General features: G+C 40.2%; 1 protein-coding gene across 3 annotated transcripts in view; it reads left to right on the top strand.

The window, feature by feature from the left end:
- The window catches only part of LOC115011992 (syntaxin-binding protein 4), a 55,255-nt gene extending 37,621 nt beyond the window's left edge, over positions 1–17,634 (top strand). For 2 of the 3 annotated variants that reach the window (XM_029437344.1, XM_029437346.1), the window contains exons 12-21: positions 2,568–2,656; positions 6,184–6,280; positions 7,071–7,198; positions 7,421–7,513; positions 8,342–8,407; positions 10,609–10,896; positions 13,357–13,473; positions 15,253–15,302; positions 15,399–15,529; positions 16,569–17,634. In XM_029437344.1, the coding sequence (XP_029293204.1) occupies positions 2,568–2,656; positions 6,184–6,280; positions 7,071–7,198; positions 7,421–7,513; positions 8,342–8,407; positions 10,609–10,896; positions 13,357–13,473; positions 15,253–15,302; positions 15,399–15,529; positions 16,569–16,588 (1,079 nt within the window). In that variant the 3' untranslated portion in view covers positions 16,589–17,634. The remainder of the gene's footprint in view (positions 1–2,567; positions 2,657–6,183; positions 6,281–7,070; positions 7,199–7,420; positions 7,514–8,341; positions 8,408–10,608; positions 10,897–13,356; positions 13,474–15,252; positions 15,303–15,398; positions 15,530–16,568) is intronic. The other variant, XM_029437345.1, reaches the window with a different exon arrangement.
- The last annotated feature ends 160 nt before the right edge of the window (positions 17,635–17,794 follow it).

Here is a 17,794-nt window from a genome sequence, read left to right as displayed (position 1 = left end):
ATTTGTAAATTAAGCCATGGAGCTTTCTTTTTCTGTTTTATGATCTTCTTCTTTAGAGGAGCGACAGAGTCGAGTGTTATTCGCAGTGAGGCTGCAGCGCTATCAACAAGATGATTAATTTGGGAGGGACTAAAGTTAGCATTGGAGTCCTCTGTTATATTGATATTGAGTCCTGTTATTGAATTAAGTGCTGATGGAATCACTTCCTTAAATTTAGTCACAGCACTTTCAGATAAACATCGAGCGTAGGATATTTTTCCTACTGGCTTGTAGTCCAGTAACAGGACTTCAAAAGTTATTAAAAAATGGTCTGATAAAAGAGGATTATGTGGACACACTGATAAACTTTCAATTTCAACACCATATCCCAGAACAAGGTCCAGAGTGTGGTTTAAACAGTGAGTTGGTTCGTGTACATTTTGACTGAACCCAATTGAATCTAATATTGAGATAAATGCATTATTAAGGCTGTCACTATCAACATCCACATGAATATTAAAGTCACCTACAATAATTACTTTATCTGTTTTAAGGACTAAACTTGATAAAAATTCTGAGAATTCAGATAGAAATTCAGAATACGGACCAGGAGGGCGGTACACAGTAACAAATAAAACTGGCTTTATTGTTTTCCATGTTGGGTTTGAGAGCGTAAGAACAAGGCTTTCAAAAGAGTTATAGTTTAGTTTAGGCATAGGATTGATCAAGAGGTTTGAGTCAAATATGGCCGCAACTCCACCTCCTCTGCCAGTACCTCGAGGTATGTGAGTATTAATATGACCAGGTGGAGTAGATTCATTTAGACTGACATATTCTTCATGTCTCAGCCAGGTTTCAGTGAGACAAAATAAATCAATCTTATTATCTGATATTAAATCATTTACCAATCCAGCTTTCGTTGATAAAGATCTGATCTTTAAGCTGTCTGTTATTTGTAAAGCAAACAATAAAAGCACAAATGTAACTGTTTTCAAGGTCAAGAATGAACTTTAAACCTTGAGGGTCAATAAGATTTTCAGCTTGTGAATTAATATTTTGAAATAATTACAGTGCCAGTGTATACCACCCTTTGGAAATCTATGAAATCATAATGAAAAAAAGTTTCTTAATATGCACAAAAGAGTTTTGGAGTTTAAGAAAGAAATGTCTAACTAAAATATACAATATCAACGGTCAGGTCACTGCAAGACTAACTTGGACTTATATATGATGTTTCAACTTTGGAAATGCAGTGTACCAACAACAGTCTCAGAAACAGTTAGACAGCCAGGGTCTCCTACGTCACATACATCCTGTGTTGTGGGCCGATATCATGAGTGTTATGCTGCGGTGAAACGAGCGGTATCAAAGGAGAAGCCAGGTGTAGCTACTTATCGGTATTTTGCAAGCTAGGTTTCACTATATTCAAAACAATGGTAGAGACGTACTTGCTGAACACACTGTCAGCTACTACAAGCTAGCAGGCTAACAATCAACTCAAACAAAGAAAATATGCTAACAACACCTCCAGTCTGACACATCTGCTCTTCTGAGTGAAACATGTGTGGCTCAATCTCTCAGAAAAATGAGAGGGGGAAGATTAATATTTTATATTTATTTATATTGAGAATGATGTCAAAATGTCGAAAATAAAGTTAAAAATATAGTTTGATTTGTTCTCAAAAGCTCAACTTGAATCTTGAAATGTCATTCTACACATTTCGACTTTATTCTCAGAATGCAAAAGAAAATCCTCCTTTTGATTTATTTCTTGCGTCTGGCACAACTGCTGAAGACATTTTGAATGTTCTCAAAATGCTCCGATTCATTCCTTCAACTTATGCCTGTTCATAAAACTCTTCCATAAAAATGGAAATCTGGCTAATTTATGTATTTGTTATATTAGAGTGACAACAAATTATTTGTATGATGTGGAGTGGTATCAGGGTTTAAAGCACAGCTGTTGTCATGACAGCAAACCTGTCAATCCAGACCACCAGTCACGGGTGGGGGGTGGTGCAAATCCTTTGGGGACAAGGAGGAGGTTAGTCAGTGAAATGAGTTCATACCCCTAGCAACAGGGGGTGTGCGGACACAGACACTCAGAGGAAAGGTTCCGACACACACATCTGGGACAGATAAACTCATCACATTAACATTAGGCATTGGCTGTCTGCCCTCCCCCTCTCACTGTTTTCCCTCACTCTCATCTATATAATCATCCACCTTTCCTTCACTTCTCTCTTTTTAATCATCTGCTTCTCATCCCCCCGCCCAAACACACCTTCCCTATCACCACAACCCCCTACTTCCACCAAATCCACATAGGACTATCTGTCCATCCACTCTGATAATACAGATTATCCAATGATATTTCTCCTCCTGTTGTTTACGAAGTGTTCTGTGGCCTCACATACTCTCTCCTCATCCTTATGTGATGCGGATTCTGTATTTTCTACATCCGAATGTTTTGTCAGTGCTTTTGCCCTTTGTCTTATACAAAATCAATCAGATATTTCATCTTGTCTTCTTCTTCTTCCTCCTCTTTTTTCCACACTCCTTTTCTCTTTCTTTTCTTTTTTCTCCAGGTTCAACCAGCCAGAGGTCACCAGTGGGCGCCAAACCTAAGATAACACTGGACCCCCACATACGCCTCAAATCAGACAAGTTAGACTTGGTGAGTCAGAGTCAAGTTATTTTAGAGGCATGCTGCTAAATATATTTCTCTTGGTGTGTGATTCAAGCTGTGGAGTGTGTACTCCTTGCTTTAGGTGTATTCGCCTCGGTAAACTCATCCACCTTTCTCTCTACCCTTCTCTGTCTCCCCGTGATTCTCTTAACATGATCTGTGCACCAGTGATGCCCACCATGTGTTCATGCACTCACAGTTATTTGAGTTTGACTGATAAGGGGTTTTGGAGACTTGCCAAATGAAAAAATCTGGTTGCCAGTCCATCCATCCATCCATCCATCCATCCATCCATCGTCTACCGCTTATCCGGGATCGGGTTGTGGGGGCAGCAGCTCCAGTAAGGAACCCCTATCTTCCCTTCTCCGGGCCACATCCTCCAGCTCCGACTGGGGGATCCTGAGGCGTTCCCAGGCCAGTGAGGAGATATAATCTCTCCACCGAGTCCTGGGTCTTCCCCGGGGTCTCCTCCCAGCTGGACGTGCCTGGAACACCTCCCTAGGGAGGCGCCCAGGTGGCATCCTTACTAGATGCCCGAACCACCTCAACTGGCTCCTTTCAACGTAAAGGAGCAGCGGCTCTACTTCGGGTCTCTCACGGATGGCTGAGCTTCTCACCCTATCTTTAAGGGAGACGCCAGCCACCCGTCTGAGAAAACCCATTTCGGCCGTTTGTACCCGTGATCTCGTTCTTTCGTTTCGGTTGCCAGTATTCACTATTATGTTATATTAAAACTTCAATGGATGAAGTTATGCTGCAGCTATGCTGAGGGCAGGTTTCATTATCTGTCAATTTGATTTGAACAAAGATTGTGATATAAGAATTGATAGAAGGATGAACACTTTTTGCTCCTGTCAACACTACTAAGCTGGTGATCTGTCACTATAGTGTCATAGTGACATCATATAAAATGATTATAATACTGTTAAGTGGCTACAACAGAGCATATATGATATATAAAAAATAAGACACATACGAAGTCTGGAAATATAACACTTATGACAGAAAGACATAAGTATTATATCGGCTGCATAGCGATGAGGTAAAAGAACACGTCAGCTGCTGATGGAGCTCAGTGGTGAACTGATAATAAACCTCTGTTGAACCTGTGACATCATGAGCTTTATTATGGCTGCTTACAAACTGTTTATCATATCTCTAGTCTCATAGCAACACAGAACATACATTTTCACAATCACAAGTTTTAACATGAGCTGATATGTTAGTCCTCACTTATTTATGTGGAAGATTATATAAGCCATCATATACAATTCTAAAATGGTTTAATATTCAATTTAAATCTTAAATAAACAGTCGAACATATTAAAACTAGAAATACACTCTGAGAGTGTAGACCTCCGCCAAGGCCATGCCCTATCCGGCAAAGTGAAAAGTAATTTGTGTATATGCCCTGTGATTTGGATCTGCTCCAAAATTAAATGGCCCCTGCTCCTATACTACATGCTACATCCAAGGGTCATGACATTCCACCCAGTATTCTTGTGTAATCCAGTTGACAAACAGACAAATCGAACCAAAAACATATGTAAACTCCTTGGCGGAGGTAAATATCGAGCTGTGTTTCCACCAAGAATATCCATACCAACAGTTCATGACAGCCTGGCCAGGACTTAATGCAACTACAAGGAACTTTTATTGTGTGTAGATTTTGGCAGCCCATGTGGACAAAGCGGTACTGTTTACATGAGCACCACCTCACGTCGTAAAGATCTTGATCTGGCTAGCGCGACTAAGATAAAGACACAACTTGTACTGTATTTAATTAAAAAAATCTTTTTTAACACAGCTGTTTCTAGGCTGCATAGCGATGAGCTAATTTGTCTATTTGTGGCTATGTAAGATTAAAAACTGTAATATAACGATGGTATAACGATCACCTGTTTTCGTATCTGTGCTCCATCTCTGTCCCTCTTAGCTTTGTTTTATTCTTTGGTCAATTATTTTTCTTCTCTTTGCTGGTCATTATCAGTCATAACTAGAAAATATTGTGTAAAAACAATATTCTCTAAACAAAAGTTTCCTCCTGCTTCCTGTGAACTGGCTAACGTACGACTCACTGCCAAAGTTTGCCTGTGAAAATAGAAACATAGGCTTTTCTGGACTGTGTGTGTCTCTCTCTCTCTCTCTCTATCTATCTATCTATCTATCTATCTATCTCTCTATCTCTCTCTCTCTCTCTCTCTCTCTCTGTCTGTCTGTCTGTCTGTCTATCTATCTATCTATCTATATATATATATATATATATATATATATATATATATATATATATATATATATATATATATATATATATATTTCTGAGTCTTTGTCTGCTTGCTTTATCACACTTGCGCTCTTCATCTGTACATTATTTTTACCTCTCAGCACATTTTCTCCCTGCTCCCCCTCTCACCCCTGCCCTCCAGCTTCCTATGTCTCTGCTGATGGTCTCTATTTTCCTCTGCCTCGCTCTCTGGCTTGCTGTTGCTGCCCTCTGTACGGTTTTGTTACCGTTATTCAGCTTTGCTTTTAATTTAGCTCAGCCGTAGGTTGATCCTAATCTACTAATTCATTAATGGGATTAGAGAGACAGAGAGACAAATGTTAAATGTTGAATGCAGGCACAATTCTCTCTTGATGTGTTGACTTCTTTGCAAAAGAGAGTGAGATGAATTGTTGCTATATTTAGCTTTGAGATGTACTGTAATATGAGAGAAAATGGCATAAAGACAGAAAACCAATGAAAGAACAGATGGAGAAACTAACAGTACTTTACAATAGAGTGCTGCAGGGATGACGTCTTTTTCTAGGGCAACCAGGAAGTTAGCATCACCCAAGTTTGCTGGTATTATCCAAACCCTCTTTAACAGCTCAAAAACACATAGGCCTACTTAATGACAATTGCTTACAAACCGGATCTCTGCTTATGACATGTTTCAGAAGTCCTTTACAGACAAGATCAGGCTTCAGATATACATAATATGTTGGTTAATAGGATACATTCAGAACAGAACCTTTTACACTAAAATAAGTACACTAAACCGAATACAGTCGATACAACTCCTGCAATAAATCCTTCATGAAGGTTCTAATGTTGAAACTGTTAACGGGAGATGTTAATTCAACTGTATGGTCGATTTGGAGTCTGCAGTTTGCGCTTCTGTTGATTAGTATTGTGTTATAGGCTACTAAGAAGTTTTTCTAATATTTTGTCTAAGGCCACTTTCCCATATGCGGAATTGCAGGCGAGTGACCATCGCCTGCCGAGGCAATATTCACCTGAACGTTCACCAAAGTTGAACCGAGCACAAAGCAAAGTCATATACAGTCATGTACTGTATATCAACAACCTAACGCAACATGTGTAAATATTTTTATGAAACAAATTGCATTTGTATTTATACACTTTAAAAAAAGATTTGTCATTTTTACAATAACATAAAGTGAATGTAGTTTTCCTTCTGAAGTGATGTTGCAATGGCACCATGGTAAAACTATTTCTATCTCTGCCTCAGGCTTTGTCCTTCCTCGGGTTGGATGTCACAGAAGAGAAGAGGAAGAAGTTGAGACAGAGTCTGACCACAGACCCACAAGGCACTGTGGCCTATGGAGGTGAAGCCCACACAGAGAAACACACACACACACACACACACACACACACACACACACACACACACACACACACACACACACACACACTTCCAGTTGTGTCAACAGCCAGGTGAAATATCTGTGTTGAAATCCTGTCAAATCCCAGACTCCGTGTGAGGGCTGCATGTCACTGAGTGGTTGTGTCACTTGGGTGTGGTGTCACATTGTGTAACCGTGAAGCAGCTCTGTGTCTGTTTGGAGCAGGAATCAATGCTCCTTACCTGATATTTGTTTATTACTAATCTAATATTGAATATATCTACTAATGAAGGGGTCAAAACAAACTCTTCAAATATATGTTAAAATATTAAGTTTAATTAATAGCTCATTATTATAAAAATGTGTAGGTATAAGAAACTTGTTTAGGGTTGCAGTTATGAAGATGAACGACCAACGACCAGAACAGAACATTACAAATCAATTGACAGCGTTCACCATGTGTAAGCGGCAGGTAGGTGCAGTTCTGGAGCATGATAATAATAATAATAATAATAATAATAGTGATAACAACAGATCATTTGGGGTTCCAAGCAGATTAAATGTAAAACGTTCTAAATGATCTCAGATGACGTCATAATTAAACACACTTTGCTTAAAAAAATTAAGATATATATTTCAAATGTATGACATAAATGATAAACATCATAATGAACATTTATTCTATTATTAATGCACAGTATGTCTGTATGAAACACTTGTTCATTCCTTTATCAATAGGATGTTGTGTTTGTGCTTGTCTGTTGACTCTCAGACTTCGTGGAGGCCACCCGGAACATTTTCCAGGAAGAGCTGGAGGAGCTGGGTTTAGGGGCGGGACCCTTCATGTTTTCCTATCACGAAGCAGCTAGTTTGATGGACACGTCCGCCTTCCACTCCCCCGTAAGCTGTGTGTGTGTGTGTGTGTGTGTGTGTGTGTGTGTGTGTGTGTGTGTGTGTGTGTGTGTGTGTGTGTGTGTGTGTGTGTGTGTGTGTGTGTGTGTGTGTGTGTGTGTGTGTGTGTGTGTGTGTGTGTGTGTTCCTCTAACAATCCTGACGAATAAGGATATATAAACAAATAAAGTAAATGCATAAACATAATTGTCTTTTACACTGTGTGTGTAGACATATGAATCAGAATGCAGCTACAGCAGTGAGGAGATGGAGCAGTTTCAGACAGAGGTGAAGCAGCTGCACACCCAGATGAAGCAGCTCAAGGTGAACACACACTCTCACGCAAAGTGTTGGTGGGGGAGGAAGTATTCAGATCTTTTACTTAAGTGCAAGAAGTAATACCACAGTGTAAGAATCTGTAAGAATAAGTAAAAGTATTAACATCAAAATATACTTTTATGTTGTATTAATAATCTACATCTTCAGAGTAACTAGTAACTAAAGGTATAAAATAAATGTAAAAAGTACAACATTTGTCTGCAAATTGTAATGAAAGAGCAGAAGGAAAGAGTTGCATTAAAAGGAAATACTCAAGTAAAGTACAAGTATCTCAGAATCGTACTTAAGTACAGTACTTGAGTATTTGTACTTAGTTACTTTCCACCACTGGTGGTTGGATAAAGCTACAAACAGCCACAAGATTTATTTGGTTCATCGTAGCCTGTTACTGAGAAGACTGGAGCCGTGTTGAACATTGTGGAGGAACTTTGCAGTTACACTACTGAGCCAGTCGGATGCAGAGTTTATTTAATACTTATGCACAAACAGCTTTAAAATGAGCTGTATGTTTGAAAAAATAACATTGTAAGCCTTCAGATTTCAGTCCTAGTATATTACATCACTCCCTGCAATATTTAAATATCCATCACTGACAGTTGGTAAAGTAGGATGCCAACAATAACTAAAACTAATATGTAGTATGTAATTACAGATTACATTATTTACATATATCATTTTGAAAAATATAAATAAAAAGCTACTGAGAATGAAGGCAGAAGGGATTGTTTTCTCTGATGTAGTCTGGTTTCACTGAGCCCTGATGATTACAGCAGTAAAAACCTCCTGGGCTTCATGTGCTGCCTCTCTTGGCAGGTGATGCTAAAGGACATGGAGCACAGCAAGAAAACTCTGGAGGAGGAGCTGCAGAAGACGTCAGAGGTGAGACTGTGTGTGCAGACTGTGTGTGTGCAGACTGTGTGTGCAGAGAGTTTTACATCAGTTCAGATGTTGAAACCAGTTAATGTGAAATGAAAAAGTCAGCTATAGAGTCTGAAATATATTGCATCTAACACATGAATATATATATACATGAATATATGGTAACACTGTCTATGATGATCTCTATAATGCAATATAGACAAACTTATAATACGTTATAATCTGTTTATAGCACTGTATAATTATAAACTATAGTTATAAACTCTTATAAATATTCATAATGCTTTATAGCTCATTATTAAACATCTTATAATAAATTGTAAGGTCAAGTATCATAAAACTTCATAACTGCTCGTCACTCACTGATTTTTGTTTTTGCAAGGATCATAGCATTATAATTCCCATAGTTATAATACATTGTAATCATTTTATAATGCATCATAATAAGTGGGCATCGTTTTCTTTAAGTTAAGTGAACACACGTCGTAACAGAAATAGTATTCTAATTTGAACTTCTAAGTATATTTATAATGTATTATAGATATGGGCTTGCAAAAAGAGTCAGTGAGTGACCAGCAGTTTTGATCCATCCATCCATCGTCTACCGCTTATCCGGGGTTGGGTCGCGGGGGCAGCAGCTCCAGTAAGGAACACCAATCATCTCATCTCCCTCTCCATGACCCAGCCTTCATGACCATAGGTGAGGGTAGGAACGAAGATCGCCCGTTAGATCGAGAGCTTTGCCTTCTGGCTCAGCTCTCTTTTCGTCACAATGGTCCGCTGCTCCGATTCTCCGGCCGATCTCTCGCTCCATTGTCCCCTCACTCGCAAGATCCTGAGGTACTTGAACTCCTTCACTTGGGTTAAGGGCTCATTCCCTACCCGGAGTAGGCAATCCACCGGTTTCCTGCTGAGAGCCATGGCCTCAGATTTCGAGGTGCTGATCCTCATCCCAACCGCTGCACACTCGGCTGCGAACCGATCCAGTGACTGCTGAAGGTCACAGACCGATGATGCCATAAGGACCACATCATCTGCAAAGAGCACCGATGAGATCCTCAGGCCACCAAACTGCAACCCCTCTCCTCCACGACTACGCCTCGATATCCTGGCCATGAATATCACAAACAGGATTGGTGATAAAGTGCAGCCCTGGCGGAGGCCAACATTTACTGGGAACGAGTCCGATTTACTGCCGAGTAGCCGGACACAACTCTCGCTTTGGGCATACAGGGATTGGATGGCCCTCAGAAGTGACCCCCTCACCCCATACTCCCGCAGCACCTCCCACAGTATCACCCGGGAAACCCGGTCATATGCCTTCCCACCCTTGCTGTACACAGCTTGGATGGTTCCCCGCTTTCCCCTCCTGAGGTGCCGGACGGTTTTCCAGAAGCAGCTTGGTGCCGACTGAAAGTCCTTCTCCATAGCTTCTCCGAACTTCTCCCACACCCGCTGCTTTGCCTCTGACACGGCAGATCAGGGAGGCCGTTCCTCCCAAGCACGCCTCTCCAGGTGTCTCCATCGTTTTCCACGTGTGCGTTGAAGTCTCCCAGCAGGACTACGGAGTCCCCTACTGGAGCCCCCTGCAAGGCTCCACTCAGGGTCTCCAAGAAGGCCAAATACTCCAAACTGCGGTTTGGGGCATAGGCACAAACAACAGTCAGAGTTTTCCCCCCCATAACCTGAAGGCGTAGGGAGTCGACCCTCTCATCCACCGGGGTGAACTCCAACGTAGCGGCGCTCAGCCGGGGACTTGTGAGTATCCCCACACCCGCCCAACGCCTCACACCTTGGGCAACTCCAGAGAAGAATAGAGTCCAACCCCTATCCAGGAGTACAGTTCCAGAGCCAAGACTGTCCGTAGAGGTAAGCCCCACCAGATCCAACTGGTAGCGCTCCACCTCCCGCACTAGTTCCGGCTCCTTCCCCCACAGAGAGGTGACGTTTCACATCAAAAGCAGTTTTGATGTATTATCATAATTGACATTGTGTGTGGCATTATTAAATGCCTTATTATGTGTAATGATTATTGTTATAAAACATTATGAATATGTATGAGTGCTTTTAACTATAATTATAAAGTGCTATAGGCAGATTATAACGCATTACACATGTGTTTATAACACATTAAAAACATGGATGTCATAGAAAGGGTTACTGAATATATTCACCAGAGAACATTCTGTTGTCCTCCCCAGAAAGCAGGTTTGACTGTGGAGGAGAACACCCGTCTGAAGAGTCAGCTCCAGGCAGCAGAGGCCGAGGCCGGGCAGCAGCAGGCCGGGCAGCAGCAGGCCGGGCAGCGGCAGGCCGGGCAGCGGCAGGCCGGGCAGCGGCAGGCGGGGCAGCGGCAAGCGGGGCAGCGGCAGACCAGCAGCGCGGAGCAGGACTACGAGGAGGTCATCCAGCTGCTGGAGGCCGAGATTAGAGACCTGAAGAACCAGCTGGCCAGCAAGAGGCAAGCACGGGGACTGGAATCCACTAAGGTGAGGCTAAGGCATTGAACTATTGACATTATTTGTTTACTTCTACACTTATTAGGGTTAGGGTTACATTCCATAAGAAATGTTTTCTTCCTGAGTTGGAAACTATTATAATCCAGCAAATAATCCTGTTTGTCCTTTGTCGTGAGCAGGAAGTTTTTCTTTGTTAGATGTGTGTTACTGAAAAGCAGCATATTATATTCTTTAACTTCCTTCATGTTGTCTGTCTTCTCTCAACAATTTCTACCAGCATCAGAAACATGTAAGAGAAAACACAAGATTACAGCTTGTTGTCCCCACATGGTATCTCTGTCGCCACTGCAGCAACGATGTCTAGTTAGTTTGTAGCTGCTGTGTGTCATAACCTCTTAATGCAGAGGTTCAGCAGAGGACCCCTCACAGGATAGAGAATGTACTGGGGACCCCCTCATGTAGCCGTGTAGTAAAAAGATTTGCATTTCAACACAGAGTTAAGCAATGCAAGTGACATCAAATCAATTGGATGCAAACACACGTGAGAGACGTGTGTAGTAAAGTCTTTCACTCTTTGTGCATAAATAGGCTAAATAAAACACGGATTCTTATTACGGAATTCAAAGTAATATAAGATTTTTATACGATTTTTATAATCTATGAACTATATATACAGTATATAATCTATATATATAATTATATAAGATATATAAATATATAATAATATATATATTTAAGATTATATATATATATATATATATATATATATATATATATAATATATAATATAAGATTTTATATCATTATATAAAAATATAACAGTTTTAAATTAATGAACCTGAAAACGTTTTCAAATTTTAATCCCCCTTTACCGTTTAAATCAGTGCACAATTCATAACACAGACCTATTTCAAGTATATCTGAGTCTTGCTTCTGTTGGATGGCGTCACTTTGAGCACATGCATCACATGCAGACATGAACCCTCTCCCTGCAGATGCAACTATTGTTGAGCTAGAGGCCCTGCATCAGCTTTTCTCTATGAAACGCATCAAGCTCTGCCTCTGTTTTCACCACCAGTTATAATGAAATGGAGGCTATATATTTATCTCCTCTGGCTCTCATGCTCACTGCCTCACTACCTGTGGCTTTTCATCTCGGGTAGTAAATCCTCTGGCATACGGCCTCGTAGGAATCAACTGTGAGGCAAAGCAGTGTCCAGTGACAAACATGATGAGAGAAAAACAGAACCTCCTCACAGTTCTCCTCCGAGGACCAAAACTAATGTGCAAACAGCTGCTGGGTCACATGGTGAGATGAGTTTATATGCATGGGCTGATCAACTAGAACCTTCTTCCTACACCTTCTCTCTTTCCTTCCTTTCTTCCCTACTTCATTCATTCTCTTTGTTTCCTCCTAGCTTGTCTTTGCAGTCAAGCCTTTGATTTAGACCAGATTTAAAGTATATCTACATTCATGTAGACGACAATAAGCAACATCTGTTATTACTTGGACGAAGTAAAAACACGAGTTGTTCAACAGACAGATAGGCTTACACAGGAGTAACAAATACACAGTAAATATATCATCACTAGAAGATATATATATATATATATAGTTGTAGAATACAATATAAAGAATACACTACAATACTGTGAAACTTAGAATACAATAAAGATATACACTATACAATATAAACAGGTTACATACTATTGATGATTGATGAATTTAGATTATATGGACCCAGTAGTAGAGGTGAAATACTGCTTAGAGCAGGTGGCTCAGAACTACAAATTGAAGCTTTCAAACGTCACTCAAGCTTCCACTAAAGAGCTGAAAACATCCGGTCTGTGTGAAACAATGAGGAGCCATTTACCTTCCCAGTGAGAAACAGAAATGCCACATCTCCATCATTTGAGCTTTGACTTTAATGTCATGACATTGTGTCCTCTTCTTCTGCAATGGTTTAGTAGCACCTGACTGAATTAGCTCCACCAATTGCTTATCTCCATGAACCAGCTGATGATTCTCACACACCAGTAATGGATGAAACCATGTAGTTTCTTTGATGAATAAATCCACAATTCTTCCGAGGTTTTTTCTCTTAAATTTGTGAACCTAAATGTATCACTTTAATTAGAGAATATCTGAGTATGTTCTCGTAAATTAAACACTTTGATCTCAGAGTTTATTCTGTTAACCTACACTGGCCATATTACGCCGCCATACTATTCTACTGTACAAATTAACTGAAAGAATGTTGGATACTGTATTTACATAACTGAGGGTTCATATATTACACAATATAAGGCTACATATAGTCAGTTTTCATTAATCAGTTTTCATACCTAATGAAAAGTTGACATTTATAGATACATATATTTTATTTTATTTCTTTTGTCAGCTTGAGGTACTCTTCTAAATCATTAACAGAGTATAATGAACTGTTGACAGTTATTCTGCTGTTACATAACTATTGTTCACTTGGTCAGGAGGAGGTGCTGGAGCTCAACAGGAGGCTGACGACTGTTGACTGTCAGCTGAGGAAGTCGGAGCTGAGCAGGAAACACCTGGAGGTCTCCAACAAGAAACTGCTGGGCTTTGCACAGGTACAACTTAAACTGGACACCTTCACATTCAAATGTTTTTCTCTGTTCACTCACTCCTCTCATTTTAGTTGAATTAGTTTTCTATGTTGAATATAGAGACTCACTATCACAGTAGTTGTTTTTAAAGGTTCAATGTGTAGTTCTGAGCCACCTGCTCCAAAGAAATATGGGTCAGTATTTCACCTCTAAACTGGGTCCATACAATCTGCAATGTTCATATTTTAGTTCTAATAGTTTGGCATATTTATTGTATTCTAATGTATTCTTTATATTGTATTTAGTCCTGTGTGATGTCTGTCAGTCAGTCATCAGGGCAAGAACACCAAAATACGAGCAACCTACTGAAACCTCTGCTGTCTGATCATCTTCATCTGTGTTTACTGCACTGATGTGACCCGGGGCTGTAGTCCGTGTAACGCTACGTTAGTTTGTTTATTGAACTGAATCCAAAGTGTCTGAAACTAGAAAGCGACCACATATTTGTCTCATCTTCCCGATGGCAGCGCAGCCAGGAGAGCAGCCTGGAGATGAGAAGCACAGACAGAGTACGGAAGTGATAGACTCTCAAACACATTTGGTTTACGTCTTTTAATGGGACTTGTTGACAGCAGTGGTATCTTTCAGAGGCCATCCTCACCATAACACAACTTTAGAAGCAACAAAATGCAGGCCTAGCGGCTGAGTTACCACAGTCCCTTCAGCTAACATAAAGCGTGGAAAGGCCCTCTCTAGAGGCAGAGTTGGGTTTGTCCGCTCTGAGCTCCTGTAGAAACATGGTGGTGCAACATGACTAAGAGGACTCGCTCCCTATGTAGATATGAAGAGCTCATTCTGAGGTGACAAAAACACAACGATTCTTAGTTTCAGGTGATTATACAATAATGAAAACATATTTATGAATATTATATTTCATTTAGATCCCCTTAAATACTACACACTGACCCTTTAAATGTGCTCATTCTTTAAATATCGCTTTAGAATACTTTACTATTGTCCTATGCTTCATTTTATTTGTTAAATTATTCCCAAAAATATTTATTTATTTATTTGAAAGCATTTCAGATCTCTAAGAAGATTTTTGTAACCAACCAGTTATTTTAGTTCTAAGAAGGAACGGATCAGTAGAAAGAGATCAGCTGTGATCTATGAAGGAGTGTCTTGGATTCAGCATTTAAAGGTTTTTGGTATAAAGCATGACATCTCATACACTGGATTCAAAGCAAATCCAAAATACCTTCACATTCCAAACATCTCGTGTGCTGCCAGTCCTCAACTGTTATGGAGCCAGTCTGTCCCCCAGTGGCTGAGAGACTCACTGCAGCTCTCTGCAACGTTTGATAAACCAGAAAGATATCTCCCGGACCTCTTCTCTGAAAATCCATTGTTTTCATTTGAAGAAAGTTTTCTTGTCTTAATTATGAAAAGAACAAAGTGGTGGGATCAGTCCATGTATATGAGCCATACATGTGGATAGTTTGGCCTTTTCTTGCTTCTGAAAGAAGCACAGGCATTGTACGTGAAAGACCATTTAGAAAAATATAGACCAGGGGCCATGTTCACAAAGGATCTTACCGTGCCACTAGGAGTCATTCTAAATGTTACAACGGGTTTCCTCTTACCGTAAGAGCTTTTCACAAAGCTGCTGAGAGAAGGTGCCGCCATGATGCACAGCACACTGATCTCCAGGTCAGGTTTACGGTCAGCCGTGACGTCTGTGTTATTAAGAATACAATATTGTCACAGAACCATGCAAAAGTCTTCCGTTGTCTCTGTCCTCAGAATGTCCACAACGTGCTGACAACACCCAGCCTGTTTGGAGGAGAAGGCGGGTAAGAGACTCTGAACATTTACTGCTCCACATCACAGTACGAGTTCCCCACAGCTCTGCTGTAAGCTCTGCTTCCTGTGTGTGTTCTGTTTATCAGAAGCAGCAGATCATCTCCAGCCACCAACAGCCCCGACACCCCGTCACCATTTCCTGATTCCGCCTTCCAACTGGCTGTGGAGGCCAAAGAGCTGGTGGCAGGAGTCAGCCCCCCCACTGCTGATGACAAAGGTACAGACTGCAGGCTGAAAAAGACTCGACTTGAATACTCTATAAACACACCACACTGGAGCTGAAATAATGAGTCGATTAATTTATCAGATCACAGATTCTTTTTGCAACCAAATTAGATAATTAATTGTTTGACTACTTTTATTTAAATATAATTTAATTAGGAGATGTTTTAGTCTGAACTGTTTCTGTGATGCTCCACTTTGGAAGTTGAATAAATTAGTTTTAGTTGAATAAATGGTGTCCTAAGTTTATGGAGCATTGCAGCATCAGAGCACTCTTGTTTATTTATTATTCCCAAATGAATCAGAGGTTTTTCACAGAAGAAAGTTTGACTTTTCAGAGCAGGGTAAGCACAGATATTATTACATAACCTAAGCCAGGGTTCTGTAATAGAATGCATGATTTCATGCTGTAATGGTTGTGGGTTCAGAAATGGTGATTTTAATGGGTTTGTGTGTAATTTGGCTATACAGTTTATTATACATTTTAAAAAGGAGCTGAGATTTAACTTCCAAAATGTGAGAAAAAAAAAATTCTGTTACAATTCTTTTTAGTTGTCATTTAAAAAATAATTTATCCTCAGCTAATTTCATCAACATTGTTTTCATCATGCCAGGGATAATGATATTGGTCATACTAAAACCATAGATTAGTTTTTTCTTGTGACAAAGGAACAAATGTTTTTCCAGGATAATCGTTCTATGTTCCTTAAATGTTTCATCAGAGAAAGCCGGTCAACACAAAAAAGTTTTGCAAGGTGAAAAAAAATGTTTTATTGTCAGGATCATTTTTCATTTAGTGTTAAATTGCGGTGAAGAGTTAAAGAAGAGGCTGAAGTAAAAGTAAATCTTACTTGATAGATTATTCCTGAAGTATCTACTTTTCTTTTTGTTTGTTCCTGCGGGTTTTTCAGTTTTTCTTTGTTTCTAAGTTACATGATGATGATGATGATGATGATGATGATGATGATAAAAAAGAATGATTTTTAAAGTAGGTACTGAAAGTCTTTTTCTGCCCAACTGTGATCGACCTGCAGCATCAGTCCCAGATGTTTAAGCCTCATCTCATGTGAGGGCAGCACAGAGCCAGAGAGGATTTTGGGAGGACCTGGGCCGGCTGAAGAGGCTGAATGAGCAGCTGAACCCATGATGGACTACATCATAGCCGGAACGCTGGACGCTATCCAACACACCTCCTTAAAAATAACGATCTCTTCAATAAATTCAAATCCTCCATTTACAGTGACAGATTGAACACAACAAAGCCAATGTTTTAATGCCAAAGCTTGTTCGCACACATAAAATTAGTGTCTTGTTTTTGAAATATTCAAGTCTTTACGGAGGGTTCAGCAGTGAGGTGTGTCTCACTCAGCCACGACCCGAGGACTCTTCATTCCCCATAATAAGAGTACAGAAGACTCTATGAAATGTGCTCTGCCAAATAAAAAGTCAGCTGGAATTCTGTGTTACTTTGACAGCAGGTGGTGTTGGAGGAGCTGCATGACCGAGTCCACAACACACACATGCTGCTGTAAACCTTGTTAATACTCCTCCCCAACACTTTTCTACCCCCCTTCCCCCAGATTCACTCCATGGATTGCATGTATAGGAGGACGTGTTAGCTTCGAAAGGACAATCCAGAGAGCTGGTCTGTTCAGTCTTCCTCTGTGTCATAATAACTCGCTGCCATCTGTCTCTATCACACACGCCACTTGTTCTCTGCCACGGGGTATGAACTGGTGAGCAAAACAAAAACAAAAACAGTGTTCCTTTTTCCATCCTGATAACTCCTCGTGCCCTTATTCATTAATGAAAGGCAAAGAATGAAGTATTGGCAGATATCGCACTGGAGCAGTGTTATCTGTGACTTCATCCTGCATGGTTCATGTCGATGCGTCTCCTGCATCCAGAGGACAGTTAGCTCCTGCTGTGTAAACTGTGTTTGGTAGTCAGTCTGGGCAGACATCCGTCATAGACTACTCATTTGATTTAAACAGACAACTTTTAAAAATACTGAAATGTCCTGTACTTCAACAAGATTGCATCTTTGGTGTGGCCTCATATCTTTCTGTTACTGTTTTATATTAAAGGACTAACTGCTGACTGGATTTCACAACTTATTTATTCTAGTTTCCACTAACTGTACTAAGTGTCTTACCCAAAGTGACAATTTCATAAAATGATCTGAAATAAGAAACATGTGTTTGCAGTCTCCCACAGAAGACTAGAACATTATTGTGAAGTCACTGAGCGTTTCAGCTGT

The sequence above is a fragment of the Cottoperca gobio genome, chromosome 8, assembly GCF_900634415.1.
Source record: "Cottoperca gobio chromosome 8, fCotGob3.1, whole genome shotgun sequence".
Taxonomy (NCBI): domain Eukaryota; kingdom Metazoa; phylum Chordata; class Actinopteri; order Perciformes; family Bovichtidae; genus Cottoperca; species Cottoperca gobio.
The sequence above is the reverse complement of the archived record's forward strand: the minus strand, read 5'-3'. Positions and strand labels throughout refer to the sequence as shown.